The 11,354-nt window shown below is 61.7% G+C and overlaps 3 protein-coding genes across 3 annotated transcripts; all 3 read right to left on the minus strand.

The window, feature by feature from the left end:
* On the minus strand, positions 1-2,279 carry CAMK2N1 (calcium/calmodulin dependent protein kinase II inhibitor 1). The gene is made up of 2 exons (XM_068414876.1): positions 2,101-2,279; positions 1-1,340 (listed from the first exon to the last, which is right to left on the minus strand). Exons 1-2 carry the CDS (start codon positions 2,240-2,242, stop codon positions 1,270-1,272), a joined length of 213 nt encoding a protein of 70 aa, XP_068270977.1. The 5' UTR covers positions 2,243-2,279; the 3' UTR covers positions 1-1,269.
* Positions 2,280-5,004: 2,725 nt separating this feature from the next.
* Positions 5,005-7,907, minus strand: MUL1 (mitochondrial E3 ubiquitin protein ligase 1). The gene is made up of 4 exons (XM_068414870.1): positions 7,756-7,907; positions 7,569-7,656; positions 7,171-7,291; positions 5,005-6,349 (listed from the first exon to the last, which is right to left on the minus strand). The coding sequence occupies exons 1-4, from the start codon at positions 7,873-7,875 to the stop codon at positions 5,620-5,622; spliced, it is 1,059 nt and encodes a 352-aa protein (XP_068270971.1). The 5' UTR covers positions 7,876-7,907; the 3' UTR covers positions 5,005-5,619.
* A 1,468-nt stretch (positions 7,908-9,375) lies between these two features.
* Positions 9,376-10,275, minus strand: FAM43B (family with sequence similarity 43 member B). The gene has a single exon (XM_068415163.1). It carries the CDS (start codon positions 10,273-10,275, stop codon positions 9,376-9,378), a length of 900 nt encoding a protein of 299 aa, XP_068271264.1.
* Positions 10,276-11,354: the final 1,079 nt, after the last annotated feature.

Genomic DNA, 11,354 nt, shown 5'->3' on the forward strand with positions numbered 1-11,354 from the left:
GCAGATCCGCATCGATTTATTTCTTTTTTTTTTTCCATTTTCATTTTCCTTTTTATTTGGACATTGCAGAAATAGCCCTGTGTAGTGGATAAAAGTGCAACATACACAATATTTAAGAAAAGGAGGAAAGAAAACCTGCCTTGAGGTCTGTCAGTCACAAACAAACAAGAAACCAAGCCCTCGCGCAAGAGGCGCTTTTTTTTTTTTCCCCTTTTTTTATATGCACGTCATGCAAAATAGTTAAAAAGAAAGATTAGAAAAAGAGAAGTCAAAGAAAACCCCACGAGAGATCGACCGAGCCCCTAGAAAGAGCAGAAAGCCTCGAGCGCTGCTCGACTCGGGGAGGGAATCGCTGCCCTCCGGCATCTCCGAGTGTTTGGCACTCTTGTGATTACATTAGATAATTTTTTTATATATATATATTTTTAATACAGTCTATTAAAGAGAGGAAACTGCCACAATATAAGAAAAAAGAAAAAAAAAAAACACAAATCACCCACACTACAGACTGCAAGGTAGTTAGAAAAGCCGAGCGTCCCCCCCACCCTCCCCGTACATATAAAATCTGTCCCTTTGCTCACAGCAACCAAGAAGTACAAGCTTTAAAAAATAAACCATCGATTCTGCCTCTAGGCCCTTCCTTTATAAAAGTTTTGTTTTTCCCCCCTTGAACCTTAAAACGTGACTAAAATGAAATATATATATATTTTTTATATCATTTTCCAACATCCAAAGACATCAACATAAAAAAACCAACCCATAAGGAAGGGGACAGCGTGGTACATCCAAGTGCACGGATTCATTTTTGCAAGATTAAATATTAATGTAAACAAGGTGCCCGCTGGGACCGACCCTGGCTGGGGGGGAGACCCCAGGGGCTGCCTCCCCCTTCCCTCTTACCCCCCGATCTAAGCACGGCGCAAGGTTCATCGGACCGAGGAAAGAAATCACGAGTAATTCGGAGCCGCGGCGCCTCCGTCCATCCCTCGCGTCGGCGGGTTGGGGTGTGGGGGCTTTTGGAGCAGGTGATTATTTTTTCCAATTATTTTTAATTAATTTATCTATTATTTATTTTTTCATTTGCCGTTGGGCTTTGTCTCGCTCGCCGCCGTCTCCCGGTGAGGGTTGCAGGCTCTCCAAGCGCGCGGTCGCTGCGGTGTCGGGGGGATTTTTTTGTGGTGTATTTTCGTGCCGATAACCTGTGCCGTTGTAAACCGAAACCCCCCTCCCCGGTCTCCCCAGCTTCAGCCGAGCGTTCCCAGGGAGGCTTTAAACACCAGGAGGGGCCTTTTCCGAGAGATTTTGCAGCACATCATCAATTCTATCATCTTCAATAACCACTGGAAAGCAGAAAAAAAAAAATACATACCCATAATGAAGGCGCTGCCGCTGTGCTCCCCTCGCCCAAGGTCACCCCGGGGTGGGTTTGGGGAGGGTCCCACAGCCCTGGTGCAGCTGGTGGCAGAGCCAGGGTACCCGGAGCACCGTGCCCTGTCCCTGGGGAGGGTACCCGGTACCCTACACCCCGGCATGGTGCCTGCTGCCCTGTCCCTGGGGATGGTACCCACGCCCCGGCAAAGTGCCTGGGACATGGTGCCTCGTCCCCAAGGAAGGTCCCTTTTCCTCTGCACCCTGGGGATGGTCCCTAGGGCACAATGCCATGTCCCTGGGGAAGGTCCTTGCTGCCCTACACCCTGGCTAAGTGCCCAGGGCACGATGCTCTGTCCCCACGGAAGGTCCCTGCTACCCAACACCCTGGGGAAGGTCCCTGGGACATGATGTCCGACATCCCCCAGGCAGCTCAATGCGTTGTGCCCTGTCCCTGGGGACGGTCCCCAGTGTCCTGCATCCCCGGGGAAGGTCCCTGGGACACAATGTCCACGTCCGCCAGGGAGCCCGGTGCATCGTGCCCTGTCCCTGGGGACGGTCCCCAGTGTCCTCCATCCCCGGGGAAGGTCCCTGGGACACGATGTCCGACATCCCGTGGGGTACCCGCTGCACCGCGCCCCATCCCCGGGGACGCTCCCCACTTCCCGGTGCCCCGGGGATGCGCCCGGTGCCCCCTCCCCTGGGAAGGACCCTGTCCCCGCCGGCACCCACCTCTCTTGCTGCGCCCGATCTGCCCCAGCTTGGGCGGCCGCTTGCCCTGCCCGCCGGCGAGGAGGCCGTCGGGGCCGCGGAGGCGGACGGGGAAGGGCAGCTGCCCCACGGCCGCGTCCCCCGCCAGCTGCCCCTCCGACATGGGGGCGGCGGGGGGGGACCCGCCGCCGCCGCCGCCCCCCGACAGCCTCCCGGGGCGCGGGGCCCGCGGGCCCGGGGCAGCGGCGCAGCGGGGCGCGGGGCGGCCGCCCCGTCACATCCCGGCCCGGCCCGGCGCTGCTGGCGGCTCCGCGGCTGCGGCGGCGGCTCCGGCGGCGGCGGCGATAGAGGAGCGGGGGGCGGGACCGGGAGGGACGGGGCGGGCCCGGCAGCGGCACCGCCCCCGGCGGACTGGCCCCCCCCTCCCTGCACCCCGGGGATCCCCGGGGCTGCCCCACCGGCCGGCCCCGCAGCGGCCCCGGGGAGCCCCACCGCGGCTTCGGGGAGCCCCGAGCTGCCCCACAGCATCCTTGAGGAGCCGGAGCTGCCCCACAGCATCTTTGGGAAGCCCCGAGCTGCCCCATAGCATTCCCGGAGCTGCCCCGCAGCATCCCTGGGGAGCTCGGAGCTGCCCCGCAGCATCCCTGGGGAGCTCGGAGCTGCCCCACAGCATCCTTGGGGAGCCGGAGCTGCCCCACAGCATCGCCAGGGAGCTCCAAACTGCCCCGCAGCATCCCCGGGGAGCCCAGAGCTGCACCTGAGCTGCCCCACAGCCCTATCTGGGGAGCCCAGAGCTGCCCCACAGCCCTATCTGGGGAGCCCAGCGCCTGTCCTCAGGGAGCGCGGGCTCAGCCCCACGTCTGCCCTGCAGAGCCCAGCTGAGATGAGCCGTTGCGGGACCTCTGGTGCTTTGTGGGGGGCTGTGACACAGGGAGTTGGTCTGGGTGCTGTCGGCCCCTGAGATGTGTCCCTGCACAAGCCTTCCCCGGGGGCTGTGGAAGGGCTTTTGGGTCACCGCGAGCTTTCCATAGGGTTTTCCCCACGATGCTGCCGCAGCAGCACGAGTCGTTGAGGTTATTGTCCAGCAAGGCGAGCCAGCCTGGCCAAGGGGCGGTGGGAAGGCTGGGGCTATTGTTTTGGGGAAGTCAACAGCTTTGTGGGGGGGTTCAGGCATCCCTGGTGCATCCCCTGTAAAGTGGAATTGGGGGGGGACAGCAGCACAAACCCTGTTTGCACAAGGTCGCGTTACATCTCTGCCAGCGGATTTTTCCAGAAGCGGGAGCCCGGCTCGTTTTGGGGACGGGGGCACGGGGAGGACAGGGGCCCCTGCGACACCAGGGCCGGGGCACTTTACCCCTATCTCCAAACCCTTCATTTGCTGAAATCCTCAGCTCCCGGAGCCCCTCTCCCGCGCGCCCCCGCACACCTCCGAGCTGTCAGCTCCTTACATAAGGTTGCGTCTACGCCCGAGATATCACGGGGGAAAGCTTGAAAACAGGAGGCGAAAGGTAACGGGGGAAGCACAGCCCCCCCAAAAGCGTATTTTTAGGCTTCCCGTGACAGCTCCGTTCTGTGGGGAAAATGCCGAGGCTCGAGGCCGCATCCTGCACCCCTCTGCCTGAGGGGGGGTGACCTCCCCGCTGTCCCCATCGAGGGGACGAGGCTTTTTGGGGTGGTTGGTCCCCAGGAAACCGCAGCTGGGGAGGGAAAGGCAAAGCCTTCCTACAGCACGGGGCAGTAACAGCCAAAAAAAAAAAAAAAGCCTCTAAATGTGATTTTTACAGCAGAAAATTGCTTTTAAGACAAGGAGTCGGGGTCTCAGCTGGTCTGGATCTTAAATCCGCGCTCTCAGGAAGATGGCAGCACTCGGGGTGTGATTTGGTGGTGCCGATCCCTTGGGGAAACTCCTGGGGTTTTCTTGGTTGGTTGTTGTTTTTTTTTTCCCCACGATGCACTTTGAGCCGCTGATAAAAGGAGATTTTATTTTCTGGCAGCAGCAGAAGGGAGCGGCAGGGCGATAGCTGTGGGGAGAGGGGGGACGTCCCCACCAGCGAGCTGGATTCTGGCTGTTCCCACTGGGATTCTGGCCTTTCCCGGCGCAGGCAGCACACAGGCAGCGTGCAGGCAGGCAGCCACTGCCATCTACAGCCGGCGGGTGGGCTGGATGCGGCCCTCCCCGGCGCTGGGGCTGCCCAAGGCCCCGCTTCTGGGGCCGGTGGGGAAAAAACCAAGCCTGTGGGTTTGTGCCGCGCAACCAGAGCGGCCTTCGGACGCTGCTCGGCCCGTCTAGTTAACGTTTAATGAGGAAAGAACCCGTTTCCTTGTTAAATTCAGCATTTTTCCCGGCAGTCGATGGAAAACTATTTCCTTTTACACACACCGGGGCACGGGGACCCTCCAGCGAGGGGGATGCCAGCGGCTCTGCTGCCCGCAGGCACGGGACGGAGCGCGGGGTCTTCCCCCAAACCTGGGGGCAGCTGCACGCCCGGGAATTTCGACTGTTCCTACTCCAGGCACCCAAAACAGGGTCCCCCCCCGCCCCGCCCCTGTGTTTCTCTAATTGCAAACTCTGTGCCCCCCACAGCAAATGTTAACTGAAGCGTCGCTTGGGGTTCGTTAACCCTCTCGGGTGCATTTACCGTACGTGATTTATGGCAAAACGGAGGAGTCGGGGGGGGAATTTTCCTTTTCTGTGTGAAAGTCGGGGATTTTGGTACCGCCCGCGTTACAGACACGGGGACAGCGGTGTCTGTCGTGACTGGTGTCGGGTTCGGCGCCGAGGGGCTTGATGCCACCCCCTTTACCCCAAGAGACAGCGACGTGCCCTCCTCCTCTGGTGCTGGTCGTACCGTCCTCTGGTGCTGGTTGGCGCAGCGTGCAGGTCCCATCACCCCCCTCAGGTCACATAACGATCCCAGGCAAACACACTTTGCGTCCTCTTTTATTCCTTTACACCCCATTTCCTATCCCAGCTCACAGCCAAGCGCAGAAATCAGCCACAGCGTTTTCACCTCACCTTCACGTCCCGGCGTCACGCGGTCACAAACGGGTTGCGTGGAGGATCACGAGCTGACTCGTGTTTGCCCAAACCCCCACACGAGCTCTCTGAAAGCCCACCCTGCTCCGTCACTCCCCGGAGCCGGGTGGCAGCTCACCCAAATTCTGCAGCCTCCCAGAAGCTGTAATCCCTTTTTTAATCCCCCCACAACGTTTTTATAAGCCGGGTATTTCAGTAACCCACGACACAAACCCCGAGAGTCTGACTCTTAACTGAAGAGCTTGAAACTGCATCTCCCAGCCCAGCGCCGTGCCCTTTGCGAGGACTCTTCGTCTCCCCAAAAAAACCTCCAGAGCACAATGTCAGCCCTGATCAGCTGGACCGTCACCTTTTAAGACCCGGCTCTGTACCCCAGTCAAAGCGCTCCCCTCGCTCCAGCTCCCTCCCCTTCCCCAAAACCAACCACCCAAGCAGCGAGGCGAGAAAACCCCTTCACAAGAGGCAGCTTTAATGCCAAAAGCTTCCCCTCCGACTACGGAAATTTAACTGTTGTATAAGGGAACCACCCTGGAGATGGCCTGCTTGCAGATCGGGCACATTTTGGGCTCGGGGAGAGCCCTGTAGCACTCGTTGCAAGAGCAAACGTGCCCGCACTCCAGGAAGACGCAGGTTTTGGCGTTGCTCAAGCAGATGACGCAGGGGTTTCTGAGCGTGTCTCCGCCTTCCGCTTTCATTTCGCGCGTCAGGCGTTCCTGTGCCTGCCGGAACTCATCCTGCATCTGTCTGAGGTGCCGCCTCTCGCGGTGATGCCGGTACTGCTTCCGTAGCATGAAGAAGAGGATGGTGCAGGTGGCAAAACCGAAAACGACGGTCAGGATTTTCCAGAACCGTGCGTTCGCTTCTTGTTTCTGCAGCAAGGAGTGGAAATCCACGCCGCTGAGGTAGTAGGGCGTGCCCTGCTTCGGGGGCTGCAGCTTGATTGTGGTGTTATCCAGGACCAGCTCTCCCACGCCCGTCAGCACCGTGCCCACCTTCAGCATCTGCTCCGTCTCCTGAATGCCCTTCGGGCGCTCTCCGCTGATGTAGTGGCCGATGACGTCGGTGAAGGACTGGACGGAGGGGTGAAATTTCTCGTACACCGTCTCCAGGCTGAGCTCGGCGGCCTCCAGCGGCTTCATCACCCTGACGGTGACGCCGGCGCCTTCCTGCTGAGGCACCAGGTCGAAGGGGGTGGTGTTGGTTCTCTGGTGGATGATCTTCGCGCAGTCGTTCCTGGAGAAGGAGAAGGGGATAAAGCAAACGCGAGCATTAATGCCTCCCCCGAGGCCAGCAGGGAAACACAGCATGGGCTGACTTGCTTTTTTTGGGGACTGCCAGCTGTCACCTGCCCTGAGCGAAGTTTCCCTGGGTGGGACTCACAGGAGAGTGAAGCTTCTCCCCTCGTGGCACTGTCTGGGCATGCACGAGGCCCTCTGCCTGCACCTCAACTCTTCTGCAGTCCCCACAGAAGCAGCGTGGGCTTCCAAGAGCGCTTTGGCCCACCTAACTCCCCCTCATCTCCCCGTGGTGCTCCTGGCTGCTAGAAACCGCCCTGCCAGGAGAAGTGCTGCCTGCCACACAGGGAAATTTGATAAGCGTTATCAAAGCCGAGGCTCAAAGAGCATGGCTGTGCTCTCGTTTCAGCAGCCTCTCGTGGGCCAGGCTGCTCTGGGGACCATCCTCAGGTCCCCTGGGTGCAGGTATTGCCCAAATCCAACTGGATTTCTGTTTTGAAGGGGTCGTTTTGCTCGGGAAATACCGTCCTGCAGCCACCTCTGTAACAACAACGCAGGGCTGCTGATAAATGCTCTGCCCACGTTGGGTTACTCTACATGCTCCTCTTCTACAGCCCCTACACAAACTCGGAAAGGCTACAGCCCTGAAAACAGCCACACGTGCCCCGTTTTGGCAGCTGTAACGGGGCCACTGTGAGGTCCCGGTCTGGGGCACCTTGGTCACTCTGGCCACGCCTGAAGTCGTTTCAGGGTGTCAAGCCCTCCGAGGGCACCGCAGCCGGTCTGAAAGCCGGATGTTTGTGGGTGCAGGGCACGTACCAGAGGTGGGTTGTTCGGTTCCACACCATCTTATGCTCCTGCAGCGTCAGCCTCTGAATGACGCCCTTGCAGTTCTCCACAAACTGGCTGTTCAGGGTCTCCTTAACGGACTGCACCACGCCTGAAAGACAAATCCGAAGCGCGTGTGAGGCACTTGTTAATTTTTTGCTCTATTTCTTGTTGTGCACAGCGAGTATGGGCAGTATCTGAACAAGATGGGGGGGTGAAGAGGTGAGAGTTTGTGTTTTGAGCCGTCAGGATAAGCAGCGGCCGCCTGAGAGCAGGGAGATGAGCTGATGGGTGCAGAACCGTGGGGCTGGGGATGAAACCCACCCGGTGCGGGGGCAGCTGGGGGCAGGCTGCGCCCCCATCGCCCCCGCTTCGGGCCCTGCCCCTACCTTCGATGACAGCGTAGGGAACGCAGCGCCCCGGCGCCTCCAGCAGCACCGCCCGCAGGTCCCCATCCAGCCGGACCCTCCTGGCGCCCTGCGGGGAGGAAACGGAGGCCGCGGCTCAGCCGAGGGGACCAGGCCGCGGTCCAGGCCCGGGCCCGTGCGCGCCCTCCCGGGGGCCCCTCGCACCCACCTCGAGGCCGCGGGCGACGTGGGCCTTCTGCCGGTAGACGGAGTAGAGCAGGGCGGTGAGGGCGGTGCTGGCGGCCAGCAGCACGGCCTGCACGGCCGAGGGCCGCCCGCCGCCCTCCATGGCCGCCGTTACCGCGGCAACAGCCGGCGGCCGCCGGCGCCCAGTGATGACGTCACCCGCGGCGCTCTGGCAGGCGGCACGGCGACCATAGAGACGCGGTCCGCCAGGGCGCGGGGCGGGCGGCCCAACCGGGCAGGAAGGGCCCTGAGCCCCCCCAAGGCCTTGTTTGAGGGGGGAAGCCCAAATCACAGCCCCACAGGGCCTGGGAGGGGGGAGGTGGGCCAGATCCCGGCCCTACAGGGCCTCGGGGGGGGTAAATCCCAGCCCCGGGGCCTTGGGGGGAGCAGGCCAGATCCCCCCCGGGGTCTTGGAGGGGGGGGAGGCTAAACCCCGGCCCTACAAGGCCCTGGGAGGGGGATTAGCCCCAATCCCAGCCACCCCCCAGGACTGCGGTAGCAGAGGCCAAATCCCAATACCTCCAGGGACCCCGGGGAGGGGCTGTAGCTCCAATGCCCCCCGCAGGGCCCTGGTGGGGGGGGTAGCCCAAGTCCCAGCGCCCCCTGCAAAGCCGGGGGGGGAGGTGGTCAGGCCAAAGCTTTTTCCCCCCTGGGCTGGAGGGGTGGGGGATCTGCCCAAACCCCAGCCTTATAGTGCCTTGGGAGGGGGGGGTATTTACACCTCGTCACGGGGGTGTGGGGCAGCAGCACCCCACGGCCACCAAGGGCCCCCCCACACTGTGAGGACATGGCTCAGCACAGGGCCTGTGGGGACGCAGCCCCCAGCCCCGTTTTGTAGGGTCCTTCTGCACCTCATGCACGGCTGTGGTCAGCCTGGGGGCGGGACAACACCCTGCTCCCCCCACCTGACCCCTTGCCCTTGCTTATTCTGGGAAAGCAGCACAAGGGGAGTTAAAAAACGGTAATTTTTGGTAACTTAATGATGTTCAGGGCCTTGGCGCTGCTTTTGGGGTGGGCAGCGAGGGCTGCAGGCAAGCCTCGCTCTCCGATGGGGATCCGAAGGGCCAAACCCCCATTGCAGCTCCCCCTCCGGTGCAGGCAGCCTTGTGCCACCCCCCCCCCCAGCTCTATATTTAAAAAACCGAGTTGCCATGACTACGCGTTGCAGCTCTCACCAGCCCTCGGTGCCGCAGGGAGGGTGCGGAAAGCACTGGGGACCCCGCAGCACCCCCACCCTCCCTGGGCTCGGCTTCTCTTTCGAGGGGTAAATCGGTATAAACCCCCTCTAAACTGCCTCCGTGCTGAGCTTAACTATTTCTCTCCCATCTGCCACGGCTGGGTCCAGGCGAGACACAGGCACTGTTACACCGCAGAAAACACACATTAACGTTTATTATGGCCGCTGCGGAGGATGCACGGGAGTAGGTTCGTGTGTGGGGGCCGTGGGGGGGGGGTCCCCGGGGTGCAAACCCACCCCCCAAGGGTCTTCCTTGCAAATGAAGCCGTTGTCTGGTCCATATTTGTCCCTGAGGAGGGTCCGACTTCAGCTTGGGGCGCAGGGAGGGCACCTCATCCCCGGAACGGGGTGGCCTGCCGCTGCTGCTCAGCACGCCGTGGGCCGGGGGCCGCACAGGCTGCACCCCCGCATCTCCCTAGCCAGCCGCAGCACAGCGGCACGCTCGCTGGGGCCGCCGTCCCCTCGGGGTGCTCCGGTGCCGAAGGCCTCCTCCTCCTCCTCCTCCAGGATGGAGCTGAGGCGCGGGGCGCAGCGGGCCCTCTCGGCGGGCGGGCGGTAGGGGCACTTGGCGTTGAGCAGCCTGCGGAGGGGCACCAAGGGGACGATGGCGTCGCCCAGGAGCTGCTGCTGGACGTGGCGGCAGTCATTCTGTCTCTTGAGGCGCTTGAACTCGTTGAAGGCGGAGGCGGAGGTCTGGTAGAGGAGCAGGGCCATGGCGCGCGCCTTGTCAGCTTTGGAGACCAGGACGGCGTGGCAGCGCAGCACCACCGCCTTGTTCTTCACTTGGTGCCGGTACACCCAGGCGAAGACTTTGGGGTGCCGGCGGTCGGCGGCGCAGTAGGTGATGCGGTGCAGGAGGTACGCGTGGCCCGGCCGGCGCGTTCCCTTCTCACAAGGGCTCATACGGATCCCTTGGGGTCCCAACGTCAGCTTCATCTTGGCCCCGCCAGCCCCTGCCTCGCTCTTAGCCCAGATCTTGCCCACCGCCTCCTCGGTGCAGCCCTCGCCCTTGGCGTGCAGGGTGACGGCGTTGCCCAGGTACCTCACCGTGTACGTCGGGTCCTCCTTGTTCAGCTCCACTTTCTGGCGTCTGCCGCGGAAGACGCTGCCCAGCCGCTCGAGCGGGCAGTCGGGCAGGAGGTCCGGGCAGGAGCGGAGGAAACCGGCCAGCAACGCGGCGTAGCTCAGCCCCGGCCCCAGGCTCTTGCTTTTGCACTTACGTTCGTTTTCCACCAGCACGAACTTGCTCCGGCGCCACGGCAGCATCTCCGCTCCGCCGAGGGGGCCCCTCCGGCCGCCCCCCCGCTAATCCCAACCCCAGCAAGCACAGAGACCCCCCCACCCCACACCCCAAAGCCGGCTTGGGGCGGGGGGTGTCCCTGCACCCCCCCGCTTTGGGGGGGATGCCCCTACCCCAGCACGGTGGAATGCAGCCGCCGTATCCCGGTCGCCGTCTTCCCACTGGAGGATGCGGAGCCGCTTGGCCGAAGAGCTGCCGGTTCTCTGGCCGCCGCCTGCGCCTGCTGCTGCGGGGAGCGACGGCGGCTGCGGGGACGCGGCTCACCGTGGGCTGCTCCACCTCCCCGAGAACACGGGGAGCCGCCGGCGGACACCCCCCTGCCGCCGTGCACGCTGCCGGACGCGCGCTCGCGTCGTGCTCGGAAATAAAGATGCTGGTGAAAGAAAGATTCCAGACCCCCAGCGCCGAGGGCCACCTGCGTGGGGGGAGATGAGAGCAGGAGCCGCAGGGGGTGATTTTGGGGAGGGTCAGACGTCAGCTCCTGACCCTGGCATGAGAAAAGAGGTTGCTTTTCCCCAAATCTGAGCATTGCGTGAGGGGGTGCACCGAGGATTGCAGATCCTGGGGGTTTCCTGGCATTTTTTGCTCCAGAAACCCCATTTTTTCCCCCATTATTTCCAAGCCAGCCAGACCTCCTTGCTGTTCCTCTTGGGCTGAGCTTTTGGCTTTTAACCTGTTGCTTTTAACTCCGGCTGAGGCGCTGGGACAGCTTCTCTGTGGGGAAAATGAAATGTTTCCCCATGGCACAGCCTTGGGGGGGGATTTTTGGGGAGTGCTGTGGGGCGCCTGTGACATTTCAGTCCCCCAGAAGAGTCTGAGGCTATTTGGGATTCAGCTCTTTTGGCTCAAACCCTAATTTTCCCCTTTTTTTTTTACCACCTGGGGCTTCTTGTGTGTGCAGCGGGGGGGACCCCCAGGCTCAGGGACCCACGAAGATGCTCTGGCTTTTTTGGGATTAAAAAACAGGGAGGAGAAAGGGGTAAAATAACAGCGTGTGCCGTTGGTTTTGGTCCATTTGGGGGGTAAAAGCCAAGCGGGGCGTTGC

The sequence above is a fragment of the Nyctibius grandis genome, chromosome 17 (genome assembly GCF_013368605.1).
Source record: "Nyctibius grandis isolate bNycGra1 chromosome 17, bNycGra1.pri, whole genome shotgun sequence".
Classification (NCBI taxonomy): domain Eukaryota; kingdom Metazoa; phylum Chordata; class Aves; order Nyctibiiformes; family Nyctibiidae; genus Nyctibius; species Nyctibius grandis.

What these genes read in the sequence shown, in the direction of transcription:
- MUL1 (XM_068414870.1), bottom strand. Translation starts at nt 7,875, where the DNA reads ATGGAGGGCGGCGGGCGGCCCTCGGCCGTGCAGGCCGTGCTGCTGGCC. An exon ending in TCCCTACGCTGTCATCGAAG is followed by an intron (nt 7,292 to 7,568) that starts GTAGGGGCAGGG and finishes TTTGTCTTTCAG; the next exon opens with GCGTGGTGCAGTCCGTTAAG. An exon ending in AACCGAACAACCCACCTCTG is followed by an intron (nt 6,350 to 7,170) that starts GTACGTGCCCTG and finishes CTCCTTCTCCAG; the next exon opens with GAACGACTGCGCGAAGATCA.
- FAM43B (XM_068415163.1), bottom strand. Translation starts at nt 10,275, where the DNA reads ATGCTGCCGTGGCGCCGGAGCAAGTTCGTGCTGGTGGAAAACGAACGT.
- CAMK2N1 (XM_068414876.1), bottom strand. Translation starts at nt 2,242, where the DNA reads ATGTCGGAGGGGCAGCTGGCGGGGGACGCGGCCGTGGGGCAGCTGCCC. An exon ending in GATCGGGCGCAGCAAGAGAG is followed by an intron (nt 1,341 to 2,100) that starts GTGGGTGCCGGC and finishes TCTGCTTTCCAG; the next exon opens with TGGTTATTGAAGATGATAGA.